Below are 16,499 nucleotides of genomic sequence, written 5' to 3' on the forward strand. Positions count from 1 at the left end.
ATATATTAGATAAATGAGTTCTGACCTGACTGATTGTGTCGGTGCTCCTGGTAAATTCGGATTTGTGTCAGCCAAGGGTTTATGGTGAGAACTTTCACTTTGTTTCCTCTCCCGAACTTGTTTATCCTCCACACTTCACCTTTGTCTTTTGTTGTCCAGTACACATGTCCCTCAAAGACATCCAGACTGTAGGGATGTCCAATGTCTGGGAAAAGTAAGAAAGAACACAAACTATAACTTACGCTGAATCTGTCAGGGTTTTATCTGTTTAGATGGTTTCTGCAGATATCAGTGCACCGACCTCCTGATATGACGATTCTCCTGTCTGTGCCATCAGGCTTCATGGATTCAATTATGTTTTCTTTGGAGTCACACCAATAGATTCTGTTTCCATTCAGATAGTCCACAGTCAAACCAGTAGGCCAGCCCAGGTCCTCCTCCTGTACCAGCACCTGTCTGTGCTGACCGTCCATCCATGCGGACTCTATCCTGGGGTTCCTGCCCCAGTCTGTCCAGTACATCATCCTGTCCAGAAGCAATCGCAGAAATAACCCATTATTTCTCCAAACACTTTAAGCTTAAATCTTTATGAACAAATGTTGTATACATCCTCATACCCGAGTGATGGGTTCACAACAATGGCAGCTGGCTGGTTGAGATCAGTGTGGATTAACCACTTCCTGTATCGCCCATCAAGTTTAGCCACTTCAATTCGATTGGTCCCAGCATCCGTCCAGTAAATGTGCCTGTGAACAGTGATTTAAAATACTGAGTAGAGATCATCATCTACAGCATAAAAGTAAAGCCTCATTACTGATTAATTACCTGCCAACCCAGTCCACAGCGATACCATCAGGATTGGCAATGTAGCGCAGATTCAGGTCCACTTCTTTCACCGGGTTGTTGCCGTAATCATTGAATGTGGTCATATAGGCACGTTTGATAGAACCAAACTGAGATCCCCGACCCAGAACTGTCCAGTACACAATACCTGCACAACAGAGGAAAACCTATTTTACTCTTATACTCTGCATGCCACAATATTTTAAAGCTATACCGTAGCAGTCTTACTCAGGCCTTGACCATCTGGATCCCACAGGTAGTCTAAGGCTTGGATGTGCTCAGTGTTGTCTACATAGTCTGAATACTGCTCAGAGGACAGGTTATACCGACGAATGCGAACGTTGTCTGGCAAAAGCATCACTGGCGGGTTTCCTATACAGACAGTGAGGTGTTGTAAATGAGGTTGTGAATCATAAGAATTAAACTAAAAAGTTTATAAAGAGCATTATCCTTTACCTTGAGCAGCACACTCAGTCCCATGGGGCTCGCCAAAAGAAAGAAAGCCGTCAGCACAGAAACACTCATAGCTGCCCTTTGTGTTTTTGCAGTCCTGTGGACACGTCCCATACAGCTCACACTCATTCACATCTGAAGAACAACAAAAGACAACACAAACTGAATGCTATAAAACACGTCTGTGGGAGTGTAACTAGTTTTAATACACCACTGACTAACGTGTGTGTTGTTTACCTTCACAGTTGTGTCTTTCTGTTGATTTGGGCTTATATCCAGGTCTGCAGGAGCAGAGGAACCCTCCTCCTGTCAGGTCTGTACAGTTGTGTTCACAGATGTTGGCACTGCATGAGTGCCCACTGGTTTGGTCTGAGAAAAGTGGATTTAATGAAAACATGCTCTGAATGTAAAGCTGGACACTCACAAATGTTAACTGCGTGTTAACTATTATATCATGCAGTCACTTTTTCTTACCAAGTCAAGAAAAGTGAAGTTAAAATATGTATTCTGTCACAGTCCCAGAGTTTGGGGTTTGATTTCTACATTTACTTTTTCTAGTAGTACGTTGTCATTTTTGGGATTCAGCATTTGGATTCATGTTCCCACTGTTTTTGTAGTGTGATGAGCTTCAGTTTTATAGTCTAAGTTCTACTTCTTGTCTGGTTTTATGGAGCTGTGGATGGCTGATCTTTGATTTACTTACTTTTCTGACTTGCGTTACTTCTCATCTCCGCTTCCCTTTTCGGCCCATTCTGTTTAAATAGTCTTGCCTCCCTCTTTGTCCTTATGACATAATTTTTCTACCTTCTCCACTTTTTCCATTTTATGTTCAGTCATGTTTCTTTCAGCTATGTTTACTTCTATGTTCTGGAGTGTTTAGTGGAGGTTTCAGACTTTGTACTTTCCCAAGTAAAGCGCTACGTTTTGTTGTGAGGTCAGCCTGTAGTGTCCTGCATCTGGATCAGTCTGTTTGCCTACACTGTTCAACAGCCCCCAGACTACAATGAGAAATCAGACAGCTTCTGCTACAGATATATTTATATGTTGAATCTGTTTACACATACGGTACTGGATTAAGTCAGTTTAGATTAGAAATTTAAGGGGTCTTTTTGTACTTATTTATCCACTCTGACTCTGTTATTAATTTGCTCTTTGCTGATATTACTTACGACAGCCAAGTTCATCAGATTGATCTCCACAGTCGTCATAATCGTCACAGGCGTACTGAAGAGGGATACACTGTCCGTTACTGCATTTGTACTCATCATCTGTACAAGGTCCATGCGTTGGCTTTTGACCTAAAAGAGGAGAAACATGGTGATTCTCAACAGAAGCTGTAAAGATATTCAGCTCTGTTCAAGTATAGTAGTAAAGAGTAAAAAAATGTGTACTTACAGTTTTCCTGCCTCTCATCAGAGCCGTCACCGCAGTCATCGACTGAGTTACACAGCTCGTGGCTGTAGATGCAGCGGTTATTGTCACAGTGAAAACGAAACGGAGCCTCACATTGGATGTCCACTGTGGACGAACAGAGTAAACCTACTTTAGCAGATTCAACCATTCAAATGAGCAGCACGCTGTACAAAAAGTGTACACGAGTTAGCGTGTTGTTAGATTTGGCTTTGTGTGCGGTGGACTTGAGGGACTGTGGGTGTTTTAATAACTTCTTACAGCAGAGATGAAGCTCCTCGTCTGAGTTGTCTCCGCAGTCATTGTCTCCATCACATTTCCAGTGAGGCGGGACACAAATGTGGTTCTTGCATTCAAACATGAATTGGGGGCAGTATGTGCCATTGGGATAGCGGGTTGCTGAAAGTCAGAAGCAGTCTATTAAACTAAATCTGTGACTTTCACACAAGAAAATCAATAACCAAACTCACAATCATCTCTCCTAATGACGCCTCAACAATCAGGAAGCAAATATAAAGAAAGCAGTTATGTTATCAAAGAGTGGACACAGAAAACCAAATGATGAGAGACACTCACGGCATGACGTCTCATCCGTGTAGTCTAGACAATCAGCATTCCCATCGCATTTGAAACGTTCGGCGATACAGTGTCCACTGCCGCACTGGAAGTAGCCAGGATGACAGGTCCGCAACTCTGCAAATAGGGAATAGCATAGTCAGGTGACAACAGCTAAACTGCATATAGCAGGTTCATCATCTACACAGTTTCTAGACTGATCAACCTCATAGTTAACCTATAGCTTACATCTACAAACAGCCTTAAATGATTAGTCAAATTATAAAGCTCAGCCTTAATGATGCAGTTACAATGCATAACCTAAATGTGTGGATGAGGCAAAAACAGTGGCATTAGGTCCTGAATTTAAAACACTTAATACTTATTAGTTAATGTGTATTTGAGACATTTTACGAGTTTTTAAGGAACCCCTGACAACCTTTTATTTCACACATATATTCATCAAGAATAAGTTTCTAAAGCAACGACCCGTCTGTCCAACGCTCACTGTAGAAACTCTCATTTGTAGCAGACTGAATAAACTCTTTTTGAAAAACGGACTGTTGGTGGTCCTGTCTGTCTGTGCTTCAAAACTGAAGGTTTTATTGCTTCTTTGTTTAGTGCGGCCCTCTGTTACTCACAAACAGGCCGACCCTGAGCCAAAACAAAGAGCCTCCACTTACCACAGTCCCTTTCATCCGAGTTGTCCTCGCAGTCGTTGTCATGGTCACAGACCCAACGGTCGGGAATGCAGCGCAGATTATCGCAGCGATACTCGCTCTCCGTGCATGCGCGTGGTGCTGGGAGAAAACATGGAAACACAAATTAAACAAGGTGGAATCCAAGAAATGCACAAATATGACTTCTGAGAGAAAATGATGAAAACTACATCAGAGGCTCTTATGTATGTCGCAAACATTTCAACATAAAATGTTTAATGTATGATTTGCTTCCATATCCAAATATTAAATACTGGCTCTTATGTTAACTACAGAAGTACACACACACATTACTCTGCACTGAGCTCATGAGTTCAAGAAGACAAACTCTCTTGGCGTGGGCAACCAGCACAGCAACACTGTGCTGCTCTGATTAAACACCATTGCTTCCCCTTTGAGTAGCAACATTATCCCTGTTACCTGGCATATTCTCAGACATGTTTAAATTCTTCAGGGCAAAAGGTGACAGACTCCTTCACTCCCTCTTTCTCAAACACTGAGGACAGCCTGTTTCTCCAGCAGTTGATAAGACTTCCTCTCTCACCACTCCGCTGTCGGCAGAAGTCTCGAGCCTCTTACGAAAACCTCCCCAAATGTCTGAATAAATGATAGCGAGGCTATTCTTTGGGATCAACATCCTGCTTTTATTTGCGCTACACTAAAACCCCACAATAAAAATAGTTAAAGAGACAGCTGTCGGAACAGCCGACACCAAAACACAACCAAACCGCTTTCACACATGAAGTCTGGACAGTTTGGCGGGAAATGTCACGCACATATCAGGAGATCTATTTTCTCACTGTTTACTTGGACTGTGCCATGTCAAAACATCTACGATGGTACTGATGTACATTTTTCTGTGATATAACAGTGACAGCATAACTTCACTTTCAATGACACAAGCTAAGAGATGTCTGACAGCGAGAGCCACGCGCCAGCATCCAATGACCTAAAAGGGGAGCTACTTCAGCAACCTCCAGCTTATCACAATACTTTGTGAAATATGTTAGAAAATTGTTCCTGCTAAAGGTGGAAACAATAAACTTGTTTTACTACTTGAGGAAAAATACCTCGTCATTACTATTGCACTATAACGCTGCTGCCGTTGGCACCTCGTTTTAACAGATTTACACTTCAAATTAGGTGGAGTGGCATCATTCAGAGCAGCTTATGGAAAAGGATGGAACTTTTATTTGTCAGGGATCATGCACATTACTGATCTAAAAAAGAAACAAACATGCCTTGTACCTGATTTAGCTATTAGCTTGGCCTAGAGCAGATGCACACAACAACAAAAAATAATCTTTACTTTATTTTTAAACATTTTTTCTACATGAAATCTCTTTGTTTATTTCTTTTGGCTCCTGAAGCTTCTTATTGATATCAGCTATAAGTGCATTGCATTGCATTTCCAAGCAACAACCTAACAACTGACTAAATTATGTAGCAGTTATCAGAAGTATCATATCACTTCAATTTAATGACAACAATAATTCATTTCAGTTATTGTTTTATATCCACAGAAGTTGAATTATTCATGATTATAAACCACAGCCCTCTTTGCTTGTGTATGTGCATCCCAATAACCAGACTATCCCATTAAAATATAAGTACAGTATAAAAATCCAGATTAAAGGTTATTAAAAAGTGCTGAATTTAAATAATGCTGACTTTTTTTCTACATGATGAAAAAAAAATCTACATATCTTTTCCTGTACCATTGTCAACATCCTTTGTCCAATATATCCACTGTCTGTCCTCAGCACACCTCTAAACCGTCTCTCTTTGTCTCCAAACCACTCAAACTGAACGTGATCTGATATTTTTAGAAATAGTTCAAAGTGTTTATCTGTGAGGGCCAAGGTGACTCACTGCAGCTGCGCTCGTCTGAACTGTCCCCACAGTCGTCATCCCCATCACACCTCCATCTCAGTGGGATACAGCGGTGGTTGTCACAGCGAAAGTCTCCGTTAGGATCACAGCTCAGTTCATCTGAAGAGAAGACCAGGGCGCTTTAAAGCAATAATGGCTGTTATACACCAATATTTTTTTTTTAAACTGTTAGCAGTCGGACGTACCGCCCACGGGACATTGGATGGTTTAGGGGACTAATAGGACTGCTAAGGGGCTTAACTTTTTCAAACCTCCAGTAGAGGTACAAAAGACTTGTAGAAGCAAGCACAAGAAAACATCTACTACTGTATTTTTTATATAGAGATAGTATTATCATATTTAAAATATTTATACAGACAGGATATTTTAAAAAATCTACTAAATACATTAGAGTGTGACAAATTTGTCCTGAAATGTCAATTAAAACTTTAAAAACACAAATATAAATTTGCTGTCAGTATACAGCATACATTACATTAGACACGCGTATTTAAACTAATTGCAAATAAGAAACAGTAAACTGAGTGCATTCTTTGTTTAGCATTATTTATTATAAACGTTCTCTGGCACTAGCCTGTCACTATGTCGGCACCAGTCTATGATGTATTAACCATTAAAGTATTCTCACTGTTGAGAAAATCTTATGTGCAGCAGTAAGAGATGAGAAAATATGAGGCTTTATCAGCAGGCACACTGAATTTCTAGACATTTAGGTAATGATAAAATGTCAGTTTGAAATAAAAGAGATCTTTCTTTTTAATTAAACTGCAAAGTGGTAGAAGGAGGGGAGCAGCCTGCCAAAGACAGATGGGTGACCTCTATCCATGCCAGTGTATGTCTGTGGAGGATAAGGCTGCAGGAGATGAGAAGCACAGAAGGGAGAGGAGTGCAGCAGAGCTGGTCTGAGCCATCGCTACCACACAGTGCTGGGGGTCAAAGATAGCGCGGTGTTAGCTAGTCCTGCCCTCTTAGCCCCTCCACCTGGCCCATCTGGTACATTCTTACAGGAAGATTAGCACAGATCTCCACTCCTGCGCAGGCATGGCACTAATGGAGTGAGGGCCTCTGATAAGAGACGGGAGGGCCGCGGCGAGTGTGTTTGGATCGTAGCAAGTACAAAGAGCCTTGTGTGAACCCTGCCCCCACGCAAGGACAGAGCACCAACACACACATATGAGCACGTACAAGTGGACTCAAACCAGTGGACAGCTCATAAATCTGCCGTGCTCCCTGGGAGAGGTAAAAGGTGGGGGAGGGTAAGTGGTGAGATGCTCTCCATCAGCATCAGCACCTCCCACTATCACACCGTGTAATGTTCCACAGGAGGCTGAGGCGTTGGCTAATTGCCCTTCACTCGCTCCTTCAGCTAATTTCTTGTTTTGAATCTATTTTGAAATCCCTAAAAAATCTTACCTTGGATGAAAAAAACTGAATGTAAAAAAAGAAGCATCAGGCAGTAACGCTTTAAACGAAGGCATGAAGTGTGTGTTTAAGAAAAACACAACATTTTCAGATTGCTGCCGCTACAAAACTGGACTAAAACTCACCACAGCCCTGTTCATCACTGTTGTCTCTGCAGTCATTGTGGCCGTTGCAAACAGACCAAAGCGGCACGCAGCGGTAGTTCGTCCTGCAGGCATACTCTGTATGGTTGTCACATCGATATCCTGGTCCCACTTTGGAGAAAACAGTTCAATAATCAATATATTTTTTAAAATACTAATATCTATGGATACTTAACTTATTTTAAAGTGTAACATTTCTATAAAATTATTACAGATTTAAGTTCTTTAATGTTTAGTTGATATGCTGTAATTTACTTACTGCATTCTTCCAGCGGTTCGTCAGAATTGTCACCACAATCATCATCTACATCACATTTCCAGCTCTGTGGGATGCAGCGTCCGTTGCGGCACTTAAACTGTCCAGGGCGACAGGTCCTGGAGGAGCAGTGTGCAGGGTCCTCATCGGACTGATCGCCACAGTCGTCCTCACCATCACACTGCCACGACTCAGGGATGCAGCGCTTGTTTGCACACTGCCACTGGTGTGACTCACACATGTGTGTAGCTACAAAGTATACAAATGTGTACTTTTAAAATCATTAGGACATGGGAAGCAGGTAGGAAGACATAAAAGCCTCAAAAAAATGAATAAAAAACCTACCACAGAGCACAGCGTCTTCATCTGATCCGTCGTGACAGTCCTGGTTGGCGTTACACAAAAAGTGCGGACTGGTGCAGTTTCCATCGTTGCACTGAAACTGACCAAGCCTGCAGTGCCGAGACGGACAGGTGGAGGGCTCGTCTGAGCCGTCCCTGCAGTCCGCCTGACCATCGCATTTCCACCAAATAGGAATGCACCTGTTGAAGCAGAAGTGAGCATTATGTAAAGCTTTAAACTGCTTACTTATCCCATGTGTTGAATAACAAAGTCCAGTCCTTTACCCATTCAAATGTATTGAATTTCCTACATATAGACTCTGATTTTGAGGAAGGCTGAAAAAATACATCTCCAAACTTTCACATTTTCAAATACAAGGGCAGGTATATAAATACACAAAACCTCGGCAAAAGTATTTAAGACCTGTGAGCATGTATTTTACACAAACACTAGGTGGCACTATTCTTCAAAGGCAGTCTTAAAAAAGTGAATGTATTCAAGTTTTTGAACTGGTGGATGAGAAACTGGAAAGATGAAGAATTTTGGGGAGAATCCCCCAAAAAAGAATAAAAATGCATAAAGTCATATGAAGGCTGTAAGCAGCAGGGACATTTTTGGGGAAAAAACATGGTTATAAATAATCTTGTCCTCCCTATTTCCAATAATGTATCACAGTCAATTCAAAAATTATATTTAAAAAATGTAGCAAATAATAAAAAAAGACCAGAAAACATGCCAAAGATTAAAGAAGCTTTAACAAACCGTTCATTGTTAGCACATCTGTATTGGGTGCTGGTGCACATGGGAAGGCATCGGGTCACACCTCCTATTTGAATTGTCAGGAAATGGTCTGGGCACTCACAGGTGTGTTCTCGCCCCCCGTGACGGATCAAGCACAGGTGTGAACAGCCTCCATTGTTCACCGCACAGGGGTTGTTTACTGTTGGAGGAAGAGCAACACTCATTAAAACACTTTGGTCTCTAGAAAAACAGAGACCAGGTACGGTTTAGTCCTTGGTGAATACCTGCAACAGGATTCACTCACCAATAGGCTGCCTGTAAGGATGGTACACGTGGATGTCAAATGGTCTGTGTGTGGTGTTAACAAGTACTTGACGGCCGGAGCCGTCGTATTTGTTGCCTTTCTCCACCGTGCGCGTGTTCCAGTCAGTCCAATATACAGTGTCCTCAAACACAGTCAGGGCAAACGGGTGAGGCAAGTCTCCGTCGTACACCGTGTGTCTGTGCTGACCATCCAAGTCAGAGTATCTGACAGAAGAAATACATTCACAGAGTTACTGGCTTCCTCTTACGGCAGGGTAAAAGAATCTGCCTGTTTTCAGGTGCACTTACTCAATGTAGTTGAGGTGAGCATCGGACCAGTAGAGCCTGTCGTTTGTGTAGTCGATTGTAATACCGTTGGGCCACTCGATCTTTGTGGTGATGATGGCCGATTTGTTGGTTCCATCCATTCCAACACGACCTATAAAGGCTTTGTCTCCCCAGTCTGTCCAGTACACAAATCTATCAGGGGGATAAGACATATACATTATTTAACCTCTTGAGGCCCTACATACCTTGTATATAATGTTTTGCACTTTGCCAAAAAATGTAGACTGTTTTGTGTTGTGCTGTAAAATGACCCCACTACCCCGACGTGAAGCTGTATTTTAAACAAGCAAAACAAAAAAACAAAGGATGTAACAACTATATAACCAGGTACGAACTTCTTGTTCAAAACAGAAGCTGAATTTATAGACTTATAAAGTGCAAGTAATCACAAATAGCTAGCTGAAATTAAAAATACAACCCAAGCAAAAGCTCAGGTTGCAGGAAGTCAGGGAAATACCCGCTTAGCATTGAGAGTAAGTGTTTTAACCGCAATTGATGGTTATTTAAGTGCTGTGCTACATGTTTTGGCAGCAGGATAACAATGAAACAATAAATGATAATTAAAAGCAACAATAATATTAAGATACAAATAGAATATTTCAAAAATTCTACAGTTTGGGGATTAATTAATGTTTTCCAGGTACCACAATAACAGTTATTTGCTTACTGAATGCTTCTAATCAGATCACTAATATCTACACTGTGAAAACTTTGGACATAAGTAATCTGGTCCTTGTTACACATCAAAACTAAAGGTAGAGTCTTCAGATAGTATATTTAAAATCAATAAATTCTGATAAATTGCCTCTGGCTTTACACAAAAACAAAAGGTTGTCCACATTTGTGAACAAAGGTGCAAGGAACAAAGTCTTTATAATTTTAAGTGGGCTTGAAAAGAGAAGATCTTCAGTTTTGCTTATAATTATTTATTTTTTTTAAATCTGTAAAAACACACCAGAACTTTGTCTGCTTCTATACTAAGCATAGTGAAAAGAGCCTTAATGGAGACATATGAGGGAAAGTAAGAGGGAAAAAATTTAATAAATTTCTTTAATTTGTTAAGTTTACTGATATCTGCCAACATGGGTTTGGGCCTGAATCAGAATGACCCTTTAGAGTGTGACACGTCAATAAGCATAAATCTGTACCAGATGGTTATTTCTGACCATCTGATAAGCAAACATATTTATTATATTTGGATTCCTCACCCATATTTGGGATGCAACACAACACCTCTGGGGTTTTCAAAGCAGTAGGTGTTATTGGCATCCACGCAGTGTTCGGCTAGTTTCTTGACAAAGCGGCCATCCAGTTCAGACACTTTGAGACAATCCAGGAAGCTGTCCACCCAGTACAGTTTCCTGGCTACCCAGTCAACTGCGAGGCCCTCCCCATGCAGAACTCCATTAACCACCACCTCTCTGTTACTGCCATTGTTATACATCCTTTCTATCACTCTGCGGCTCACATCAATCCAATAGAGACGCTTGTCGACGCGATCAAAGTCCGTGGCCACCACACTGGTCAGACCCTGCAGAATGAGAGAATAGGCCGCCCCATCTGTTGAGAGGTTCCTCAGGTAGTAGCGGTTGCTGAAGATCAGGTACGGTGAAATGTTGCTGTTCTGACGGCAGCTGCGCCCATCCGGCTCTCGGAGGAAACCTGGAGCACACTTGCACATGTGGGAACCAACTGTGTTTTCACACAGTTGACTGCACACGCTGGGGGTCTCTGTACACTCGTCGACATCGTCGCACGTTTTGCCGTCAGACATGAGGCGGTAGCCAGGACGACAGGTGCATATAAAGCTAGTAGGTGTGTCTGTGCAATTGTGATCGCAGTGGTGAACGGATGGGTCTGTGCACTCATTGATACCTACAGTTAGAGAAGTAAAAGAGCCCAAAAATTAAAGTAATAAAAAAAACATTTAACCTTTTAACTTGCTATTAATAAACAATTACCAATTACTATATTATAGTGCTAGATCTATAATCAGTTTGCTAAATTAACATTCTTGGATGTATTTGTTTGTTACAGATAAGTGTAACAATTTTGCAAAAGTGGATACAAGAGGAAGAATTTGCATATTTGTCTCTCTGAAGCTATTCATTTGAAAAATCCTATAGATATAGAATCATCATTTCTATATTAAGAAACAGTTGTTTTACTCCAGAACTTCAGCCACTGGATACATTTAGAACTTCTTCAGATCTTCTTTACTCCAAGCAAAACAAAATAACTGCAATGACGCAATTACCCTTTTGCCACCATAACACTTACAACTATGCTTGAACATTTAACTTTCATCCAGTGACTGTCATTCAAACTCAAAGTCAAATCTCATTTACACTCGGCTCATGTTTGCACACCCTGTCCTCAATTTTTATTATTATTATCATTATTATTATTAACAGGCATACATTAAGAGTCAGATAACTGTGTGTCACACAACCAGGTCCTTTAGAATCACCAACTGACCTGATAAGCAGGTCTTTGGACAGGTTCAGACCAGGTGGCTGATACACTGCTGTGCTTTTAAGCCGTTTGCTAGATTGGCTACCTCGTGTAACTACTCTAACTACACTATCAAGTACTTAAGGTTGGGTTGGTAAGTGTTCTCTGTGTTCTCCTTTAGTTTAGTCTATGATATGGACTCATACAACGCTTTTTTTTTATTCAAAGCACTTTTCAATGTACACATTTTTAACACTCACACACATGCAAACCTGGACAGATACATCATGGGATACTTGGGATACTCTTCCCCAAGGATGCTTCAACATACAGATGCAAGAGGTGAGGACTGAACCACGAACCTTCTGAATAGTCAACAGCCCTCTCTAAATCCAAGCCTAGGTAAGAATTGTGCAACCAGCAAGGAGTGTAAAATGTCTATAAGTGTGGCTGAACAAATAGTATGACTTCTCTATGACTGAATGTGTATGATTTCACACTAGTACAATTCAAAAAGGCAAGTCTAGTTTATATAAATATATTTTCTTGCCTTTCCCAACAGCCAGATTGAAAATGGCTGCCGTCTTGTGTTTTTGAAAGACTAATGAGGTTTATTAAAGAAGATAATCATAAAAGGGTTTACATACCAATTTTGGTGCTTGTATGCACCTGTGAACAATTTCCGTGTAATGTTAAATTATCTGAGGCTCTATTGTTTTACAAAGGTAGGAAAGCTTCAGTTGAGTCTGATGTTGCTGAGCATTCTTCTCAGTGAGGCTCACATCTTATCAGAGCGAGGAAATGCTGTCAAAATACTTTTCACTCACCGCATCCTTTCTCGTCGCTGTTGTCAGAGCAGTCATCACTCCTGTCACACACCTGGCTCAAGGAGATACAGTGACCATTCTCACATTTGAACTCCCCCGGGGGGCAGGTGGGTGCTGGCGTGTGGCACATGTGCTCCAGCTCATCGGACTCATCCCCGCAGTCGTTGTCGCCGTCGCAGACAAAGTCACGTGACACACAGCGGCCATTCTGGCAGGTGAACTGATGTTGCTGGCAAGGTTGGTACGTGCAGCCCTGCTCATCGCTGCTGTCTCCACAGTCGTTACGACGGTCGCACCTGATTTGAAGAGCAAAGAAAATGAACTCAAATTTCCAGTCAGACTCATCACAGATGATATCCCAGCGTTCCTTCTAACCTGTAAGAGCTGCGTATGCAGAGACCATTATTACAGGTGAACTCGTTGATGCCGCAGGACCTGCGCGTGCAGTTTTGACGCTCATCTAAAGCATCCGCACAGTCCGCATCGCCATCACACACCCAGTCACGGGGAATGCATTTCCTCTGAGGTGGCCTGTTGTTCACACATGTGAACTCTGCACTTGAACACGTTCGATTGGCTGAAAAAGACAAACAAAACAGGCAGGGGCTTTACAAGAAGTTAAATATTGAATGCGGTGACCCAGCGTCAACCTACATATTTTGTGAATCCAAAAACATTCCAAACTGTATTTCAAAACATGCGGCTATGACCACAAATTCTTTATCCGTCTCATGTGATCACTTCACATTGTTTGAAGTGAGTCTCCTACAGCGCTGAAGTCTTTAGCTTCAGGCATCTTATTTTTGGAGCGCATGTCGGTGAAATATAAGAATCTTGATCCACCTTGAGCCAGGAAGCCAAAGAAAGGAGACATGCACAAAGTAGCGAGTGAAGCAGGAGAAATTAGGAATGTCAGCTCCTTGGACTGGAGACCTTCTACAGGACACTTAGATGCTGGCAGCTCACTTCCATTGTCCCTACAAACAACACTCACCCAGTGGTGTGTACCTAAATCAGCATCCCGAATAACAACAGGAAGCAGGAGGGGGCAATCGAGAAGTGGTGGAGAACAAGAGGATGGTCTTCGAGGCGGGATGGGGCGGTAAAGAAGTGAGAAGACGTAGTAAAATAATTAAGCAGAATTACCAACTCGTGGCTTAATACCTCTGCAGTCAATAGGATTTGCTCTTTAACTGAGTCAACGGTGTAGGGACGAGCCTTCCATTTTCATTTTGAGTTATTGTGTAAAGTTATGTTCAACAGCGTGTGTTTTAAAGCATTACATCACACCAGAGTTGACCTTTAACCTCTTGGATATTAAATCTTATTTAATCATTTTATCTTGTTAAACATTTCTGTGAACTTTTGCTCGAGTGGCTGAGTGTGTCCCAAGATTTTGGTGATACTGTAGTTGGGTGAATATAAAGTCATGTCCAAGATTTGGTTTTTTTAGATCGTGGTGACCTTTGACCTTTGAAAAGCAAATTTTAACTCTAACCACCAATTTTTCCAAATTTGTACCACGTTGGACATTCTCTCAAGGCACTCGGGCAAGCTCACACTCGTGATCGTGGCAAAATTTAGTCGAGATTTCAGGTTATTATCTCATAATTTTACTCATGGATACCCAGTTGTTTTTTAACTGCTGGACAGCTGCCATAGTTACTAGTGCCAGTCTTCTTCTTCGTGTTCTTTTGGATGCTCCCTTTAGGGGCTGCCATAGTGAATCATCTGCCTCCAGGTGACCCTATCCGATTATTTCTCATTAGCTTATTGGATATAGCAAAGATGACCAACTGTCCTCAATGACCCATGCACGGACCCGCACTTGTATCCATGCTGGTTACAAACACAAAAAGAACAAATAGAAAAAAGAGTGAATGAAAAAGGGGGAAAGGATATAGGACTAAAGGACACATACCACAGTTATGTCTCTGATCTTCATCACTCATGTCACCACAATCATTGTCCCCATCACAGATCCAGGACGAGGCAATGCACCGGCCATCATCGCAGCGAAACTGGTCTGTGTTGCAGGTTCGGATCAATGTGGCTGCAGGCACAAATCACACACATATGTATATAATACACCAACATGAACACAGTGTGGCGACTTTATAACATATGCCAACTCGTTTCTATCCAATGTAAATGTTCACTCCCTGTTTTTTTATTTTTGTAATTGCCAATTATCTCAGGTACTTCCCCCATCTGCTTTTCCACTAATAAAGAAGGCACAATACAACACTGGCAAAGCTTTCAAAATAGTCATGGCAACTCCACATTCCCATGCATGGTGAGCTATCTAAACAAAAGCCAAAGTGAGGCTCTGTAACCCCTGGTGGACAAAAGGAGGGGGAGGTGCTGTTTGTCAGAGGACATTGAGGGGCGTCACCACACAGGAATGCAGCACACAATAGGAGGCCTGACTGACCACATCATCAACAAAGAAATACACCACTGACTTGCAGTCCCCGCTACATCACTCACGGAGCTCTCTCACACAGCACACAGATGCAGATTGGCGGAGAGGCATAAACACACAATAACAGAGCAGCTGATGACGGGGAAGGGGGCAGACACACAAAGCCAAAAGGCCCATTTTGGTGGTGAGAGAGTTTTTTTTGCAACACTCACTACAGGAGAGGGGTTCATCAGAGCCGTCACTGCAGTCAGCCCCTCCATCACAGTACCAGTGGGCGGGGATGCAGCGGCCACTCGAGCAACGGAACTCGCTCTGGGAACATGTGGATTGAGCTACGGAGAGGATGCAGAAAGTCATGAAATCTCTTTTTATTTCTAATATCATTCTGGCTCATAATAAATCTTTTTGAGGATTAATATACAGTTTGCTGATTTGTAGAATCTGGGAGCTGAAAAGTAAAGATCAAATCATTATGTGACAACCTACTAGAATAATTACTTATTCATATTTTTTAAATTGTTTTCTCACATTGTATTACAGAAAAATGGTTGCAAATAAAAAACTTAAATATCTGAAAAACCAATAAGTGTCTGAAGTAACATTATGATGCCACTTGTACAATTTTGTGTCAAACAGCAAACCTACATAATATTCATTATCTAATTGCAGTACCTGAATTCTCTATCCGCTTCCTAGACCATACAGCATTTTACCTCTTTAGGGTTGTAATAATGTAATACAATATGTCAGATGTTATTAAATCATTACGTTGCCTAGCAACCACCCAGCATCGAACTAAAATGACCCATTTTTAGCACATAAACAACATCTACCTCTCCTATTTTTTATTTCATTCATTCTTTTCCTTTTCTTAATGTGATTAAGTATATCATTTTGCCAACACCACAAACATGCCGATGGAAATGTACTAGTAATAAAAACACAGGAGAATAGCAGAATGAATGAATACATAACATAGAATTCCAATACATCAAATTATAGCTACAATGTAACGCTCCACCTGTCCAGTCCAAGTCCATTTACTTATCTTTACAGAAACTGTGGGCTGGTACCAAAGTTTAAAATAACAGTTTGCCTGATGGCACATGCTGACAATTATATTTCTTTAGGTTACTTATGCTTGCTCTTTTCTTCGTTGTGCCACGGGAAACAAAGGAATGTAATTATAAATGAATAAATAAATGTTTTTTCACTTATTTTTCTTCATAAACTAAATAAATGTTATTAATAACAACCCATGTCTTTTCTCCTACTTTGGCAGAGATTTTTAGCAACAGCAACAGCAACAGTTACCTGATGCAGTTATCAACAACTGCATCAGGAAAAAATAACAACTTGATCCTG

General features: G+C 41.3%; 1 protein-coding gene across 4 annotated transcripts in view; it reads right to left on the minus strand.

Annotated features, from left to right (window-relative positions):
- The window catches only part of lrp2a (low density lipoprotein receptor-related protein 2a), a 53,602-nt gene that overhangs the window by 5,257 nt on the left and 31,846 nt on the right, over positions 1–16,499 (minus strand). For all 4 annotated transcript variants that reach the window (XM_014332350.2, XM_042219219.1, XM_005918166.3 and 1 more), the window contains 24 exons: positions 15,347–15,466; positions 14,631–14,762; positions 13,085–13,286; positions 12,710–13,005; positions 10,637–11,303; positions 9,390–9,560; positions 9,082–9,305; positions 8,799–8,976; positions 8,040–8,236; positions 7,698–7,943; positions 7,421–7,549; positions 5,853–5,972; positions 3,945–4,061; positions 3,283–3,399; positions 2,968–3,105; positions 2,692–2,814; positions 2,466–2,594; positions 1,534–1,665; positions 1,300–1,431; positions 1,072–1,215; positions 826–991; positions 618–746; positions 302–525; positions 26–205 (listed from right to left, as the gene is read on the minus strand). In XM_014332350.2, the coding sequence (XP_014187836.1) occupies positions 26–205; positions 302–525; positions 618–746; positions 826–991; positions 1,072–1,215; positions 1,300–1,431; positions 1,534–1,665; positions 2,466–2,594; positions 2,692–2,814; positions 2,968–3,105; positions 3,283–3,399; positions 3,945–4,061; positions 5,853–5,972; positions 7,421–7,549; positions 7,698–7,943; positions 8,040–8,236; positions 8,799–8,976; positions 9,082–9,305; positions 9,390–9,560; positions 10,637–11,303; positions 12,710–13,005; positions 13,085–13,286; positions 14,631–14,762; positions 15,347–15,466 (4,413 nt within the window). The remainder of the gene's footprint in view (positions 1–25; positions 206–301; positions 526–617; positions 747–825; positions 992–1,071; positions 1,216–1,299; positions 1,432–1,533; positions 1,666–2,465; positions 2,595–2,691; positions 2,815–2,967; positions 3,106–3,282; positions 3,400–3,944; positions 4,062–5,852; positions 5,973–7,420; positions 7,550–7,697; positions 7,944–8,039; positions 8,237–8,798; positions 8,977–9,081; positions 9,306–9,389; positions 9,561–10,636; positions 11,304–12,709; positions 13,006–13,084; positions 13,287–14,630; positions 14,763–15,346; positions 15,467–16,499) is intronic.

Source organism: Haplochromis burtoni, unplaced genomic scaffold (assembly GCF_018398535.1).
Source record: "Haplochromis burtoni strain Fernald_Lab_line unplaced genomic scaffold, NCSU_Asbu1 Contig_29, whole genome shotgun sequence".
NCBI classification, from domain to species: Eukaryota; Metazoa; Chordata; class Actinopteri; order Cichliformes; family Cichlidae; genus Haplochromis; species Haplochromis burtoni.